General features: G+C 46.9%; 1 protein-coding gene across 3 annotated transcripts in view; it reads right to left on the reverse strand.

The window, feature by feature from the left end:
• pax5 (paired box 5) overlaps positions 1-16117 on the reverse strand; it is a 42271-nt gene that overhangs the window by 2978 nt on the left and 23176 nt on the right. For 2 of the 3 annotated variants that reach the window (XM_037471789.2, XM_037471790.2), the window contains exons 6-10: positions 14657-14835; positions 6872-7004; positions 3234-3335; positions 855-941; positions 81-167 (exon numbers count right to left, since the gene is read on the reverse strand). In XM_037471789.2, coding sequence (XP_037327686.1) covers positions 81-167; positions 855-941; positions 3234-3335; positions 6872-7004; positions 14657-14835 — 588 coding nt within the window. The remainder of the gene's footprint in view (positions 1-80; positions 168-854; positions 942-3233; positions 3336-6871; positions 7005-14656; positions 14836-16117) is intronic. The other variant, XM_037471791.2, reaches the window with a different exon arrangement.

The following is a 16117-nucleotide window of genomic DNA, read 5'->3' on the forward strand; positions in this document are numbered from 1 at the left end:
TACTCCTCCTCTGCCTCTGCTTTTGCCGTACCTCTGCACATGCACCCGATTTTGGCGATCTTTATCTGCTGTCCACCTACCTTGCATCTGTCCTGCCTGGCTGGTGAAGAGGCTGGAGGAGCAGCCGATTTCTGTCCCCAGGAGAGACCCATAATCCTGCTGGAACACTGGGGACAGACGGGTGGAAGGAAGTTGAGACAAGAGGAAAAGAGTGGGGGGCGGACGGGGTGCAGAATACACACTACAGGCCCGTCTCACCTGTTCACCTTTAATACACGTTCACCCGCTGACCATTTCACCTCTAAACGTGACCCCCCCCCCCCCCCCATAGGTGACCTTTGTTTAGAACTAAAAACACTTTCAAGCCACAGGGCATGCATGAAAATAGTCACTCAGAGGACAGAGGACGTTTACGGTGGACGTCAGGATGTAGTTTGCAGTTTGGATCGGTCTTAGTCGTTAGTCTCAAAAATAGAAAATAAGTGCTTAACTTTCCACACTGTAACCGATGAAATCCCCCAAATCCCAAAACGCAACAGGAGTGAAACGCAGATAAATGTCGGGTTAATCTGTTCCTTCCATTCTCACTCTCTTTCTTCCCCATTTCTTCAACCCCATTCACACCGCAAATTGCCTCTTTTTTCAAAACACCGTTTCACAGAACCATTAGTGCGTCCATGATGTATTATACTGTACGGTACAATGGTACAATACAGACAGAAATGTACTGGAGAAAAAAACCCTGTAAGAGTGGAGCATAAAAGATACTGGCTATTACAAGAGAACGTAGCGAGGTTAGAAGTGGGCCGTGAGGTGGGATGAATATGAAGTTCATTCACACGGGATGCACCTACCTAATAAACTGGGGTTGGTGAATCTCCAGGATTCGTTGTATGTGGAATACTGGGGATGGGAATATGGACTTCCGGAAAAATCTCCACCTGAGAGGAAACAAAGAGACAGAAAATGTTCTAAGCGGAGGCTGAAGAGGATGATTTTGTTGATTTTGTCTTTTACTGAGCCTCCCTTTTTTATGTGTTCGGGCTACAAGACTTTTAGGAAAAAAAAGGCTGAAGTTGAGCCCTTTACAGACTTAAATGTAGACTTCAGGGTGATTTTATGTGTAAATCAAGTTCAACAGACAAGGCGACACAGTTTCCCGTTTTCTTTCCCCTACAGCAGCTACAATATTCGTGCTGTAAGCAACCAGGATGGACTTGTCGTTGAAGCTGTTAATAAGGTGCTGAAATGCAACGCGTGTTGTGCACCTCATTAAAATCTTCCAGTATTACTGCCGGCTTCAACTCTCACGCTCACGCGTGGTGTGCACGTGAAAGAGCGTGCACGTGCCAATTGTCCGTTTCGAGGGGCTCCGAAGTTGTGTTTCTGCTTTGGGTTTAACGGCGTTCTTTGAGCTTCGGACGGAGCGCTTTGCAGACCCAGAGATCTCAGACCGGAGCCCTTCCTCTCGCCCAGTGGATGATGGCGAAGCTTTTCTCCCTCATTTCCTGCCCGCTGTCTGGGGTCGGCCGTTCCTCGCCGCTTCCCTTCACCTTCTTCCTCTCCCTTTTTCTTCCTCGTCCTCTGGCCCTGCCGACTGCAGCCGGCCCGTCAGCCCTCACATCAAAACAACATTCTTCCCCCATTTTTTGCTCTCGACATCTCTCAACTGACTTGCTCTCTTATCCTCCCCCCCCCCCCACCCCCTCCCGCACTTGTTCTTTCTTTTCCTCCAGAACCTTCACTCCTCCCGGGGGGGGATCCCTCTCCCATAGCTGACAGTCACAGACCCTGATGCCCCCTCCCTCCATTCAAGCCCCCACCCCATCCCTCGTTCTGTCGGTTCTGCCTCACTGCTCCTCCACCTCCCCTCCTCCCCCCCCCCCCCCCCCCCCCCCTCTGTGTGTCAGCCCCCCTGCTGCAGCGAGAGAGAGAAGGAGAGCAGCAAAAGAGAGTTGCTGCTTAATGAAGGTATGATATTAGACCAGAGCGGACAAAAAAGACGGATAATTTGCCCCGAGAAGTGCTGAGATAAAACACGGCGAAGCAGAGGGAAGCAACGTTGGGAGATTATCTCCTCCAGTCACTCCCGTCGGCTGGAGGGTTCATGAAGCTTCAAATATTCACTGGGAAGAATATAGAATGTGGAGTCTGTGTGTGTGTGTGTGTATTTGGATGCATAACCCAACAAGTTTTCCTTTCACTGCAGCATCCTTTGTGTGTGTGTGTGTGTAGCTGCGTCTGTCAGGTGGGGTCGGGATGCGGTCTCCATGGCATCCCCGGTTGCGAACATCCTCCCCTTGTCATCGCCGCGGTGACGGCGGCGTGTCAGGTTGTTTAGGAGACGAGGGGAGGGAAAGAGTGAAGGGGGAAGGGAGGGTTGGAGGGGCAGGGGGGGGGGGGGGGCGGGGGGGGGTGCTCAGGGGTCTCCCTTCGTGTAACTTGGTGTCAAGGTCGCGCATACACACGCAAAACCACACACTGTCAAAAACAACCACGCGCACTCAAACAAGCGCATACCGGCACACAGAGAGAGGTAAACACACAAATATGCTGTCAAACCGGAGGACAGGACGGGGTGAGCGCGGGCGGGGGGGCAGGGCGAAGGGGTTACCCCGTCTGTGGACGTGATGCTGCTACATGTCCACTGAGAGAGTGCACGTGTGTGTCCGTCACAGAACGCGATGATTGGGAATGCACAGGGACTAGAACTTGTAAACAACATGGTTTCCACTGTTGGAGGGCCTTTTAGTGCTTCACCATTTCAGTCCTCTGCAGTGTGCTTCACAAGAAGACCAAGAAGGCCACCGCAAGACTGAGAGAGCGACGGAGAGAGAGAGAGAGAGAGAGGGGGGGGGGGGGGGCAAGAATGGCGGTCCAGGATTGAAACACAAAAGCGGCGTGGAAGGCGGAGTGGAAGGGAATGAATGAATTAGTCGTGGGTCACTGGTGATTCTCATTAAAAACAAATTACTAATGTTGAGGAGGGACAGCTGTGCTACTGTGGCTGGTTTCTAATGATATACACACACACACACACACACACACACGCACGTATGGATGCGCACACATGCCACCCCCTGGGAACGCTGACAGCCATGGTGTAGACAGACAAGAAGGAGGAAGTGGCAAAGCTAAGGACACCCCCTGAAGACACACACGTCAAGTGGGAGTTCAAACACATACGTATGTACAGTTATCCAATCTGTGTGTGTGGGGGGGGGTGTACTCACCAGGTACCATGCCAGTGAGGGAGGGGGTGGAGTAGCTGCCCTGTCCGGTGGGAGGGACATGAGGAGGGTAGCCTGGCAGAGTGGTGCTGGAAAGGTCTCGACCTGCAACCACACACACACACACACACACACACTTCTAGTTTGAGAAGCCGGAGATGCACAGAAGAAAAGCTCACATATCAGGTCTCACCTTTTGACATTGTGAAAGACTTTTTGTACATTTCCAAGTATTGCATTGCCAACCTTTTCCAAGATTGAAGAAGGCGTTTCGTTTTTTTCCATATTTTGACTTGATTAATGACACGTTAGGGTCCCCTGTTGTGTTATGACCTGCATTTACTTGGGAGTCTAAACAGGGCATTACGTAGTATCATCAATTATAATACGGGTAGATGAAATCCAGCGGGTGCATTATTCAGCGATAGTGTACAGTTCCTTCACTGCGCACACAGCAACACGTTTTGTGCGTTTTACTTACTATTTATAACTTTGCTGGTAACCATATTATAAAAGCAGGTACTAAGGTACTTGAGGCAGCACTTTATTGTAATTGGAGCCACAACGATGAAATAAGACCTGTAAAACTCTCCACCACACGCAGTGTCTTCACTGCGAGTTAAAAGCCGGCAGCACATTCAGGATGTCCTTCTTCCTTTTGTTCTTTCCTCCTCGTTTTTCGTCCACTGACATCTATTCATTTACCCCCCCCCCCCCCCCTCCTCTGCCTAACCTCTTCCACCCGTCACTTGGTGGATAGGATATATAACTGCATTAGACTACATGACAGTGTGTCGGCCCAAATCATTTCTCTGTGTTTGCGTGCAGTAGACATTGGGAGTGCGTTGAGAGGGAGCCCTCCATTCATCATCATCACACACACACACACATGAGTGCTTTGACGGCCTCCCCTCCCCGCCCTGCACACACACATTTATCATCATCATAAACAGCTCAGACGCTAACACCATCAATCCCATTCACTTCCCCTCCACTTAACCACCGCTAACTAACTGAGAGGAGGCGGCAGGAGGAGGAGGAGGAGGAGGAGATGGGAGCGAGCGGGTTCATTAGAAACAATGTAAAGGTAAAGGTGGTGTGAAGCAAGCCAGAGACAACAGGGACAGAAAGACGGGGGTGGATAAAGTTACTTTGCATTACATTCTGGCGTATCAGCTAATATTTGCTCATGGCAAGTGGATCATTAGGGTACACCATTTTTATTTTTCAACCTCTGGGTCTGAAAATTGTAAAGAAGTTCCTTAAACTTGCATTCTCTCTAACGGCCATCAGGGGGCGACAACCAAGTTGCAAAAATAAGTTGTTGATTACAAAGAAGTCGATCTCTTCTTCTCTCTCTCTTCTGGATTTAATCCCTCAGTTAACATTGTAAACATGAGTTCATGGTCTCAATCGCTAGTTGCAAGTCTACTTGAATGCAGCGTGACGTTCATTTAGTAAACGATAGCCCGACATAGATCAGGAAGCAGGGTGTGCTTGAGGGTCTTTTAACTGGGAGTTGTACGTGTTTTCTTCTGACCGTGTGTTTTGTGTTTTCAGTGTATGTGTAACATTTAAGAAAAGCCTTGATGGCGAAGGCCATAAGGATGAACTCAAGGCTTTAAAATGGTGACCTCCAGATGACTACGTGCACTTCTTATTTTCCGTCTATGGTGTTGACCAAAGCAGGGGAACGACAAAGAATCGGCTGTTTTGGCTTTATTGAAAAATCTAATTCAAGGCAATCAGACATCGGAGAGAAGATGACAATAAGACAGGTTACTAATCAACCAAAGCTCCAGCATTTCATCCGCTCACATCCCTCCTCTCTTCACTCTACACTTCCCCCCCCCCCCTACTTATGTTTCTCTCACACATATCCCCACTCTGCTCCAGCCTCCTCTGTCCCTCTCCGCCTCCTCTCTCCTGTCTCGGCGTAGTAAAGTTTTTCTCGCCGGTTGACGCGACAGCGAGGCATTAGTGCAGACGGGCTACTCATCCGCTCAGGGTCAGTGCACAGGGCACGGAGGAGAGGGAGGAAGAGGGGAGAGATGGACTCTCCACAGCCCAACTTAGAGGGGGCAGACAGGGCCAGTTCCTCTGAGGTGTGTGTGTGTGTGTGTGTGTGTGTGTGTGTTTGTGCCCCTGTGCATATGCATGCCAGTTGGGTTGATGTATCTGTTCTCCACAGCTTTGCAGTAGAGGTCAACCCAACGAGTACAAATCTCCCCTCCGCGCTCACTAGCGGCTACACGGGCTTGCGTCCTCTGCCTCCCTTTCTCCTCCGTCGTCTCCCCATCCGACACGCGGCCATCAGAGCAACATGTGTCACGCCTGGTGGGACTCAAGGAGGTAGCGTTTGTCCCTTTGCACTCGAGTGGACTAGGTGATGTTCAGTGTGAAGGGAAAGAACGTCCCTGCGGATTTTGAATGGCCCCAGAAAGGGAGATTGAATGTGTGAATGTTGCTCTACGGCGTGTGTCCGGGGTGTCAGCGCGTCTGGCGTGCAATAGAGACGCGTCCAACACACAGATGTCGGATCTTCCAGGGAGGGCTCTATTCTGAAGGAGAAAGCTGGCATGGAAGTGCATGCATACTATTAAGAAGCTGTGAGTGTGTGTGAATATGACTATGTGTGTGTTTGCATGCATAAGCAGAAATGGATTTTTTTTCTTTTCCTCCGTGTCTCTCTCTCTCTCTCTCTCTCTCTCTCTCTCTCGACTTATGCAGGTAATATTCCACAGAGGTTTCAAAGGGCACAAAAAAGGAGCCCATTCCCAGAGATCCCAAATTCCCTGCTCTATGATCCCCCTCATTATAGATGGGAACCTTGGAGGCTCCCCAGTCTACTCTTAATTAACCTCTGCCTCTTCCGGGCGCCATTTACATGGAGAAGTGGAGGGACGGACGAGACTCTTTCCCTCCGTCGCTCCACCTTTCTTTCCCTCCTGTCCTCAGGGCATCTCGCCTCCCATGAGATCCAGAGCACTGATGTCTTTAAACAGGTTCAATCACTTAGAGCCCATGTTGCTGCTGAGGTGTACTTAAAAGGTGTTTGTCTGCAGTGTGTTTGGAATGTGAATTACTGTACGGACCTGTGCACCATAGGCTGGACTTATTCCCGTGGATTTATGAGTAATTCTCTCATGCATATATTGATGAGGTTAGTTGCAATCCGACAGCAAGAACAAAATACATCACATCCGTCCCAATAGATTCAATTAGCTCAAGACTTGCATCCTATCATTATTTTGTGGCACAGCTTTCTAAATGCAGGCTTGATATTTAATATCGTCACCATAAATTAGACTCTTTGCTCTTTGATTTGTGATATGAAGCTTAAGTCCGTTGGAAGTGTGAGATTTTCTTGAAATGTACTAAAATGACGTTGGAAACATTTTGACTCTCCAGGTTTGTTAATATATTATTACTAATAAAACTGACATCGCTGACTATGTCTCACAAAAAGAGACTCACAAGTTCAAGTGTGTAATAAAACATAACAGTATAAAGAAGGAGATGATTGTAAAATGTTGAAATGCTTTAAATACATCTTTATTTTCTCTTTATATGATCTTGGTTTTATTCTGCTAACCCAAAGTCAAGTTCATAGTGCAGATGTTGTCGGGCGTCTCTCTTACCTGGAACGAGTGAATAGGACTGTGGGCCGGACACGCTGCCTCCTAACTCCGCCCCCGCACCGGGATTAGCCAAGCTGTTCTTCATTTCGTCCAGTCCGCCGGCTAGCGAGGCCATGGCCGAGTAGTCGGACGTCTGGGTCGAGGCAACGAGACGAGGAATAGAGCACAAAAAAAATGAGTTTTTCCGTTCCATACAACCAAAACCTGCTGCAGCCGGGGGCGATGCTCCCATGTGATCAACTGCTTGTGATAACCTGCTACATTGTCCAACATGCAATCCTTTCCTCCAAGCAAAAAGCCACACACACACACACACACACACAGAAACATACAGAAACACACCTACTGTTGAGAGCTTATTGATCTGTTTACAAAGACAGGGATTTACTGTACAACTAAGTCCAACAGTCTATAACCACAAGATCAGCTCGCTCTTTCTCTTCATCGCTCTCACCCTCGCACACACACAGTCACACACGCAGTCACACACACAGTCACACACGCACACTCTTGCTGGGCCATCGCATAGACCATGGCTAACACAAAGCCTCTTGTGTCCCCAGATACCAGCAACAATAAGAACTGTGATCATCTCAGCACTCGACGCACACAAACACAAACACACACACACACACTAAAGAAGGTTAAAAACATATAGTGAGGAGGAGAATGAAGCAACAGGACATCTTGCTTGATATTTTTCTCTATTTCTCAAACTATTGCAAAGAGCTTGAAGTTACCAATCAACAACTGGATAGAGAGATCGAATCCAAGTCCAAATTTCCCCCCCCAAAAATGTATTTAATTGTATGTAATTGTTGTCCCGGATGGAGGGCTGGAGCCAATGGTTCCCTCTGCAGACCTGATAATCCGGTGTAGTATTACAGCAACTGTATGTATTCTTTTTTTTAAAACATAATAGCAATGAGTGAGTTAAGATGATTTCATATAATTGGTTAAAGGAGGACTTTTGTTTTTTAATTTGGCACTAGAACAATTATTTATTGCCAGGTTCCTTGAACCAATCCTATTCTGATTCCACATGATACATACTAAAAACAAAAAGCTCAGTTCTTGCAAAATAAATCAAACAACATGAAGTTGGATATTGCATCTAAAACAACCTGGTTGGCCTCCCCCCCACTGTCCCCCAATGCAGACAGATAGACGGATAATTGAAACTGTCCCCTCACCTGTGTTTGACCCGAACACCGAGCCATGACCCATCCATTCTCATCCCTCCCCGTCTACCCCTGTGTGTGTGTGTGTGTGGTGGTTTAGAGTGAAGCTGTCAACACTAATGACCAATGATATATAGATTAACCACGGACTCTCAGAGCCGCCTCGCTCATGATGGGAAAATGACCTGCCTCTGTGTGTGTATGTGTGTGTGTGTGTGTGTGTGTGTGTGTGTGTTTGTTGCAACATGATCTCACAGAGTTGAGTGAAATGAGAGCAACCTCTTAAATGCATAATATGATGTTGGTACGTAACATGTTGAAATGACAAGCTGCCGCCATAGAAACAACAGAACGTGATGGCAACGTTAAGTTAAGGGGAGGATGCTCGTGGTTTGATCCAAAAGAGCTGTGGTATTTTCATGCAACCTCTGTCCTATTCCACAGTTGAACGTTGACTTTTGGTTTCAAACAGCGCCCCCCTGGGTTAAAGTCACCAACCTCCAGGCCTTAAAGGGGGCCATGGGGACAGATGACTGTTGTCCCATCCGCAAGTTGTCTGGGTTTCTGTTTCACAACTTTCACTCTTTCACAATGCGTTTTCTTTTTATGAAAGGTAATGAACACACTTTGTTGGCCTAAAAATGTCATACTTAACTATCATGTCCATCTTGTGGCTCCAAAACAGCTCACATGAAGGTGTCTGCGTCCCCCTATGTGCGGTCTGTGATCAGCCTCACAGCCTTTAACGCAAAACCAAAGTGGGGCACCCATCACTAGCGGTGAAAACTGTTGCCCATTTGAAGACTTTTGTTCAAAATGAGTATTGAAGATACAACGTAGTTCATCATTACAAAAGTAAATCACTAGAAATGTGATTTCCTCAATGGTTATGACTTTATTTGTGCAGAAACTGGCATGAAAAATGCCCCACTTTCCTTCACGAACAATATCCACTCCTCGTTTTTTATTGTGTGTGTGTGTGTGTGTGTGTGTGTGTTTGTTTTCTTGTGTGTGTGCCTTCAAGCGTGCACTAATGACATCAATCAGAATTTCCTTTAGGTGAACAGGTTAGGGTTTTTTCACTGACCCTTTTAATACCTCTGCATCTATGTGTGTGTGTGTGTGTGTGTGTGTGTGTGTGTGTGTGTGTGTGTGTGTGTGTGTGTGTGTGTGCGTACTCGCCTAAGTGTAGGCATGTGTTGGTGCTCACTGACCTCTTAAACACCCCTGTGCTCGTCAACACACAACACAACCACTGGACTGTGACCTGCCGAATAAGAGCTTACCGAGTACACTACCCAACACACACACACACACACACACACTTCTCTCTCTCTTTACAGTTCAGACACATTTTCAAGCCGTCTTTTCTCTCTTAACGCCCCTCTCTCCCCCACTTCATCACACCTGTAGTTTGATTTTTTCCGCCCAATGATAAAAGCCATCCCTGCACCCGTCCCCCCGTCCCCCCGCCCCCCCCCCCCCCCATCTTGGCCGCCCTGTGTCTTATTATAATGGTGTCTAATGTGTCCATGTATCCATGTAGATGGGGGCCAGGCAGCGGCGGCGGCACAGGAGAGCGGGGTCTGCCGTGGTAATTGGCCCTGATGAAGTTTGGCTAGTGGGGTGACAGGCCCGCTAAGGAAGATGGATCATTCTCATTCGGCCCCGTAAATGTTGTCAATTCCACCGCTCATACAGCGCCATCAGCCCTCATCAGAGGGGAGGGACGCAGCTGCGGAGGGGCTGGGGTTTGAGGGGGGCGGAGGGGTGGGTGGGGCTATTGGACGTACAGGTCGGGATGGAGGGTTACATGGAAAGGTGGCAGGTGGAAGTGGACAGGGGGCAAGGAGTCGTAGCCAGAGAGAAGGGTGAGGCGGTGTCTTGGTAGGAAAGAGAGCACAAAGAGAAATGGATGCAAGCTGCGTTGATTTTGTTAACAAAAACTATGGCTGAATATGTTGGTCAACAAGCCTTTGTTCCATGACAAAGACAAGATGGTGACGAGATGGTGACGGGACATTTTCAAGACGGCCCAAACATCACTTATCAGAATCTGCATCAACATTTAACTGTTTTTAACAAAATGATGAAACCTTTCAAAAGTTTGCGAAAAGTTTTTGTTGCCAGTTGAATGGAAAAAAGTTGGCATTGGTTAAAAATATACAAAAATAACTTTAACTAAGATAAGACTAAAATACTTTACTAATGATACATAGGTTTACTAAATATGATTAAAGAAAACACAACCTGAAAATATGCAGCCTGTAAGACAGGATGAAAGATGGGATTTGCTTAATAAAATAATGGAGGAAAGAAAAAAATGTGCAAAGAAAGAAAGAAAAATGTTTATTTTGAGGGAGTCTAAAGAATACAGCCACGTTTCAGTCCAACATAAGCTAAATCCATTTGAATGTTATTCCTATGCGAACACTGTCTGCAAAAAGCTCCAGCAAAAATGCAGCCATCCAGTGTAAATGTTTGACCTGGATTTTCCTCATTGTAGCGTGACAGCATCCTGCAAAGTTGCTAAAAGTGCACAAATGCCCTGGTACTACTTTGTGTTTGTACTCTTTATCTAGTCGTAAACTCTGTCCCAGTTGTATTACGAAGCGCCGTGGGGAGCGTTGCCGTTTGATAAGACCTCGCACACATTGTGTTTTATTAATTAACAAAGTGCAGGTTTCTGTCAGTTAGCTTCTGTTGTTTGATATCAGTCGTGCACAGAGGCCGGTAGTGGATGATCAGCGTCGTATTAGAAGTAGAAGATTTGTCTTTGCGGTTCTGTCACACAAATTGAACAGAAGAAGAAAACAAACTGGACTGTGTTGGACCACTGATTCTAGCCGATGTTTTGTTCAAAGATTTGCTTGTTCTTGCTGTTGGCTTCGTTATACTCTCCATTGACAACAAAAAGGTGCTGAGTCAACAAGTTACGTCCTAATGAGGGAAAACGACTACACATCACACTGTGCTGTTTTCTGTCTCTCATACCCACCACACACACACAGGAGCTTGGTGTACTGGCTTAGATGTGGGAAGGCAATGGTTAGGTCCACATTTCACATCAATAACAGATGAGCCTCAATCGGCCCTCTGACACACACACACACACACCCACACACACACTGGCCCTGTTGGCTTGCATCATTTGCATAATAGTATTTCCCTTTTTCTCCATTCCCCAAATAGCTCCAGATTTCTCCGTTTCTCTTCCCCTGCACATTGTCTTGTGTACTCCTGATGGAAAGGGGCTTGGCTTTAAACAAACAATTCCCTCGGAGGCGCACAAACTGAGACCGGGATTGCAGGGAAGGAATTCATCTGTGCTCAAACTGAGCATGGCAGCGGAGGGGAGGGTATCCATTTCAACTGTGTAAGTTCATACATTTTAAATCCCAAATCAGCCCGACATTTTTAGTTCATGCAGAATTTATTGATCCAAATTTTGCAGTTAGATAACACTGTATCAGTGACTCATGCCTATTTTGTTTTCCCAGCGTACACGTGGCTGCCAGTGATATTTAATATTCAAACTTAAGGTGAAACCAAATATTAATTGGATGCAAAAAGTGAATGCAAAGTACTCGGCTGCCAATGTTACACATTAAACTATTTTTAGCTCTGATGTCACACATTTTTATAAATAAACCACCAGCTGGACACGACTGACCGAGAGCAGCTTGTATTGTGTAGTCTAAGCTGCTGTCAACATTTTTCTTTTTATTTATACTGTGATTATTTATTTTATTGTGAAAGGTAAGAAAGGTTGGACGTGGCGGTGCTTGGTCAAGGTTAAAGAGAGTAATAAAATGTTCTGCTTGGTTTGGAACACACAGCTTCAGTGTCGTTGTACATTTTGAATTAGAATTTTTATCTGTGGCGCGAAAGCTAAAAAAAAACAATAACGCTGGAATTTCCCTGCTTGTTATTTGCATTCTTTGACAAAACATCAGCTGATGATGTGGAAATCAAATGATGACATCTGGCGGTAATAATAGAGTACAAAATTGGATTTCATCCTCAACTGAAAATAACCCCAAATATATTCCTCCCACTTGAATGATGTTTGCCGAAGTATAAAGTGCCCTCCTGCTTCAGGTGTTGACTGACCTTGTGAGGCCTGCTTTTTAGTATTTGCACCCACTAAGAGATGGAGCGTGGGGCACCTAGAAACTGTGCTTCTCTTTGGACCAGTTCAACCATCTCCATCCTTCCCTGCTTCATTTTATTAGCTTTTTGGATGGAGAGACTGACGAGGACTTTATCTCCCTCCTTTCCTCTCTCTACACCAGTACCAGGCAGACTGGTTGGAGCTGGGGTGGGCATTTGGACCCGGGGCAGCATTGGTGGGTGGGGGCTCCATCAGCGATTGCTGATTTATCACCTAGATAATAGGAAGTGATTGAGGGGAAATTCAAATGAACTCTCTCTGACAGGGACCCATGCGGAGCCACGAGGAGCGCGAGCACACACCCAAATTAGTAGTGGGGGCTTAATACACTACGAGGGAGAGGACCCAAGGAGGGGGGTGGGATAAAAGGATGATTGTTAGGGAGGAAACATAAAGAAAAGGTCTGAGACAAACGCCACATAACGTTTGATTGTGAGGGACGTGAACGGTTCAAGTGGGATGACGAGTAGGAGAGAAGCTATAATAGACAAGGCCTTTGTTTCAGTGCCAGAAGAAAATGAGGAGATTGAAATGGTCGCTGAAATTGCTATATTAGCAGTGCACTATAATACACTGTTGGCACCTGAAATGGAGCCACTTGCACTTTTATGTCTCTCTGGCTTACTGTCGCTTTGTCCATTTGTCATTCTTTCTTTAACACACACCGTCTTTCTCTCTCTCTCTCTCACACACACACACACACACTCTCTAACTCCCACTCACGTCAAAGGCACCCTCACATGCTGCACCACGCTCGACAGCGGGCCCGAGCACAGATCAGGCATCTTTTAGGAATGTCAGTCACAACACCGCATGACCTTCGTTGACCATAACCCTGCCAGCGCTGCCTCACACACCTCACACACACCTCACACACACAAACAGCGGCTGATCTGGAGCTGTCAGGGTGTCGGTGTTAAGGGTGTGACTGTCAATCATTCCCTTTGGGAAATGCAGGCTGGGAAAAAGAAGGTTGGGAGGGGAGGGGGCAACTGGACAGGATGAGAGAAGCAAGCAGAGCTAGAGAGACATATAGCATTGGCAATTTGTGAGTGTGTGTGTGTGTGTGTGTGTGTGTGTGTGTGCCTCTTTGTAATCACAATGCAGCGGCCTTAAACCGGTCTGACCCCCCCGGGAGCGACCCGCAGTTTAAAGCCCCCTGTGCCCGACCCCAGTGGCTTGACCGGGGCCCATAGGGGACACTGACCTATGAATCCTGGGTATTATAGTCTTGAGTCTCAGTCTATAGAGCTACTAGAGCCGATCCCTGTCGACCTCTCGCCCTGTGCCACTCCACGCCCCGTGTCCGGCGCAGGGAAGTGAATGGCTAAAAAGCCAAACTCTGCCCCAGAGGTCTAAGGCTGTAGCCTGGATGTTGCTCCATATACTACCAGTCCTCTTGTGTGTGTTTGTCCTCTTGCACTTGTCACTGACTGAATAAATAAACCCGATGCAGGGGTACCTTTTAAAGAATATTCCCCTAATGTGACCTCAGGCCTGCAGATTAGAGGTGAGAGTGACAAAGGAATACAATCGCTAGCTGCTTGTCATTTTGTTATTCAGCCTGCTACTTACACCTGTCTATTCCGCTCAGGTTTACATGTACTGAACTGCTGAGAGAGGGCGGCAGGTCAATTTAGATGCAGCATTAAGACAAAAATCCTTTCCTCCATCTCGTCCACGTACACACACACACACACACACACACACACACCAAGCAGCAGGAAGTGAGGTCACAGCGAGGACCTGGGTCAATATGCTCATTAACCCGTGCAGTGTATCTGGATTATAGGAACATCAATAGAGCCGACTGGGCCTCTGCTGCAGCCATCACAATGCGTCTGGCAGACTGACGGCGAAACACGACTTGATGCTGACTCTTTCAAAGCGCTCCGAGAACAAAAGCAACAGAAAAGAACCAGAGAGAACGTCTATTTCCATGAATGCGATGACTCTGCATTTCATTGTGCAATCTGAAGGATTTCTACAGGTTTGACATGGCATGGCAGGGCATAGCAGGCATAGCAGGCAGGACAGGCAGGACAGGCTGTAAGCTTAAAGCAGAGACGAGGATCAGCCAACATCACAACGTGTCAACATTTGTATCTGTATCTCTGTGTGTGTATGCAAATTGTCTTAGCGAAGCTTGCTTTTCCCCAAAAGAGTTTCAATAAAAAATTGATATTAACAACATATTTGTAGCAAATGTACAGGTACATGTGAAATCCACTTTTTTTTTTACTTAAAAAGATGGTGGATTTGGTATAAGGAAGAAAAATGGGATGAGTTCACTAACTCAATCATCCTCGTGGTGATGTGGCAGTCCTCCCTAGGAAAATGTAATGCCCAAAAGATGGACCTGCGTTTGTTTTTAATGCTTGTTCCCAAACTCCACCTGCGCCCAGAGCCTGCACGGTGCCACACCCTTACCTTGCCAGGGTCAGGGCTCACATAGAGGTCAGAGCCGGACTGGATTGGACAGGGTCTGTCAAACAGGCGGTCCAATACCTCGATCTGCTGCGGCGAGAATAGCTCCCCTCGCATCTGCTTCCTGAGGAAGTCCCGCCCACCGTGGACGTGCCCGTTGGCCAGCGGTGACTCCTGCAAACCTGCAACCGAGAGAGAGGCGAGAGGTTAGAATGGCTGAGTGGGGGAGAGAGAGAGAGAGAGAGAGAGGTTCTGGGGAGTGTGGTGTGCATGATGAAGGAGGCAAAACCAGGCACAGACGATGCAAAAACGATGATGGGTCGACAAAACAAATCACTGAGGGAGATGTGGAGGCTGAAGTTTGAGCAAATCATAGACGCAGATGAAAGCCAATGAGCTGATTCAGGACTTGGTAGATTGTGAAAACTGAGAGAAAATGCGATACAAATGCAATCCATTACCAAGCATACGCTGTCTCTCATTCTTGATCTCTCAAAGAAAAGTACTCACATAAACACACCTCTCCTGCCGTTCGTGTCGTAACACACACACAGACACACATATATATTGCTGCGGTATCAGTATTAGACTGTGAGCTCTCGTATCCTCCAGTTATTGCGAGGCTGAGGGACTGAACAAGACAATTATAAGAACTCTGAAGAGTTGCGGCCCACAAATGATTAGAAAAGAGAGAACTAGAGAAAAAAGATAAAGAGAAAAAGGGGATGAGGGTGAAAATCCCCCGCTATAGAGCCAATTCATCACTCCAAACCGCTCCTGAGAGCCTATTTTAGTCCTCGGGGTCACTGTGTGTTTGGCGTGTGTGTGTGTAAGAGAGTGTGTATCGGGTGGCAGAGGGAGTGATATGACAGACAGGTGGAGACGGGAAACACAGATCCATTTGTACCAGACTGTGATCCTAAACCAACACATACCACACATTACCACCTTCAAGATAGGGGAGGGTTAATTAAGGTGTTGACCATAATACCGCTTATTATTAAAGCTTCTTCCGTTAAAAAAGCACTGCATTAGATTGTTTTTGTGTCCAGATATAGAAAGAAGTTACTATTTGTTGTGTATTCCCTCAGATAATCACAGAAATCCTTCAATTTATACAATGTGTGATTGGTCCAATTCTGAAGCAGCTAACTCATTCAGATGAATACTACCAGCCTGCATTTTGCAAAACTGCATCATGTTTAAATCCTTTACGTGCAGTTGAGTGGACAGAAGGTTGGACAAGATGAAAACAACAATCTTTAAAACAGATTGTCTAAATCAGTCATTTGGAGGGAAAACAGAAAGAGCACACCAGACGTGTCAGTAATAATCCCTCGATTGCACACGAGATGTATGTGTGGGCGTAACTATGACAAGTGCAGTGGGTGATGTTTCAAAAAGAGCACAGCTTCTGCGCTGACTGAATCATCTCCCTAAGTGTTGTACAGTTGGACAACCACC

The sequence above is a fragment of the Pungitius pungitius genome, chromosome 9 (genome assembly GCF_949316345.1).
Source record: "Pungitius pungitius chromosome 9, fPunPun2.1, whole genome shotgun sequence".
NCBI lineage: Eukaryota > Metazoa > Chordata > Actinopteri > Perciformes > Gasterosteidae > Pungitius > Pungitius pungitius.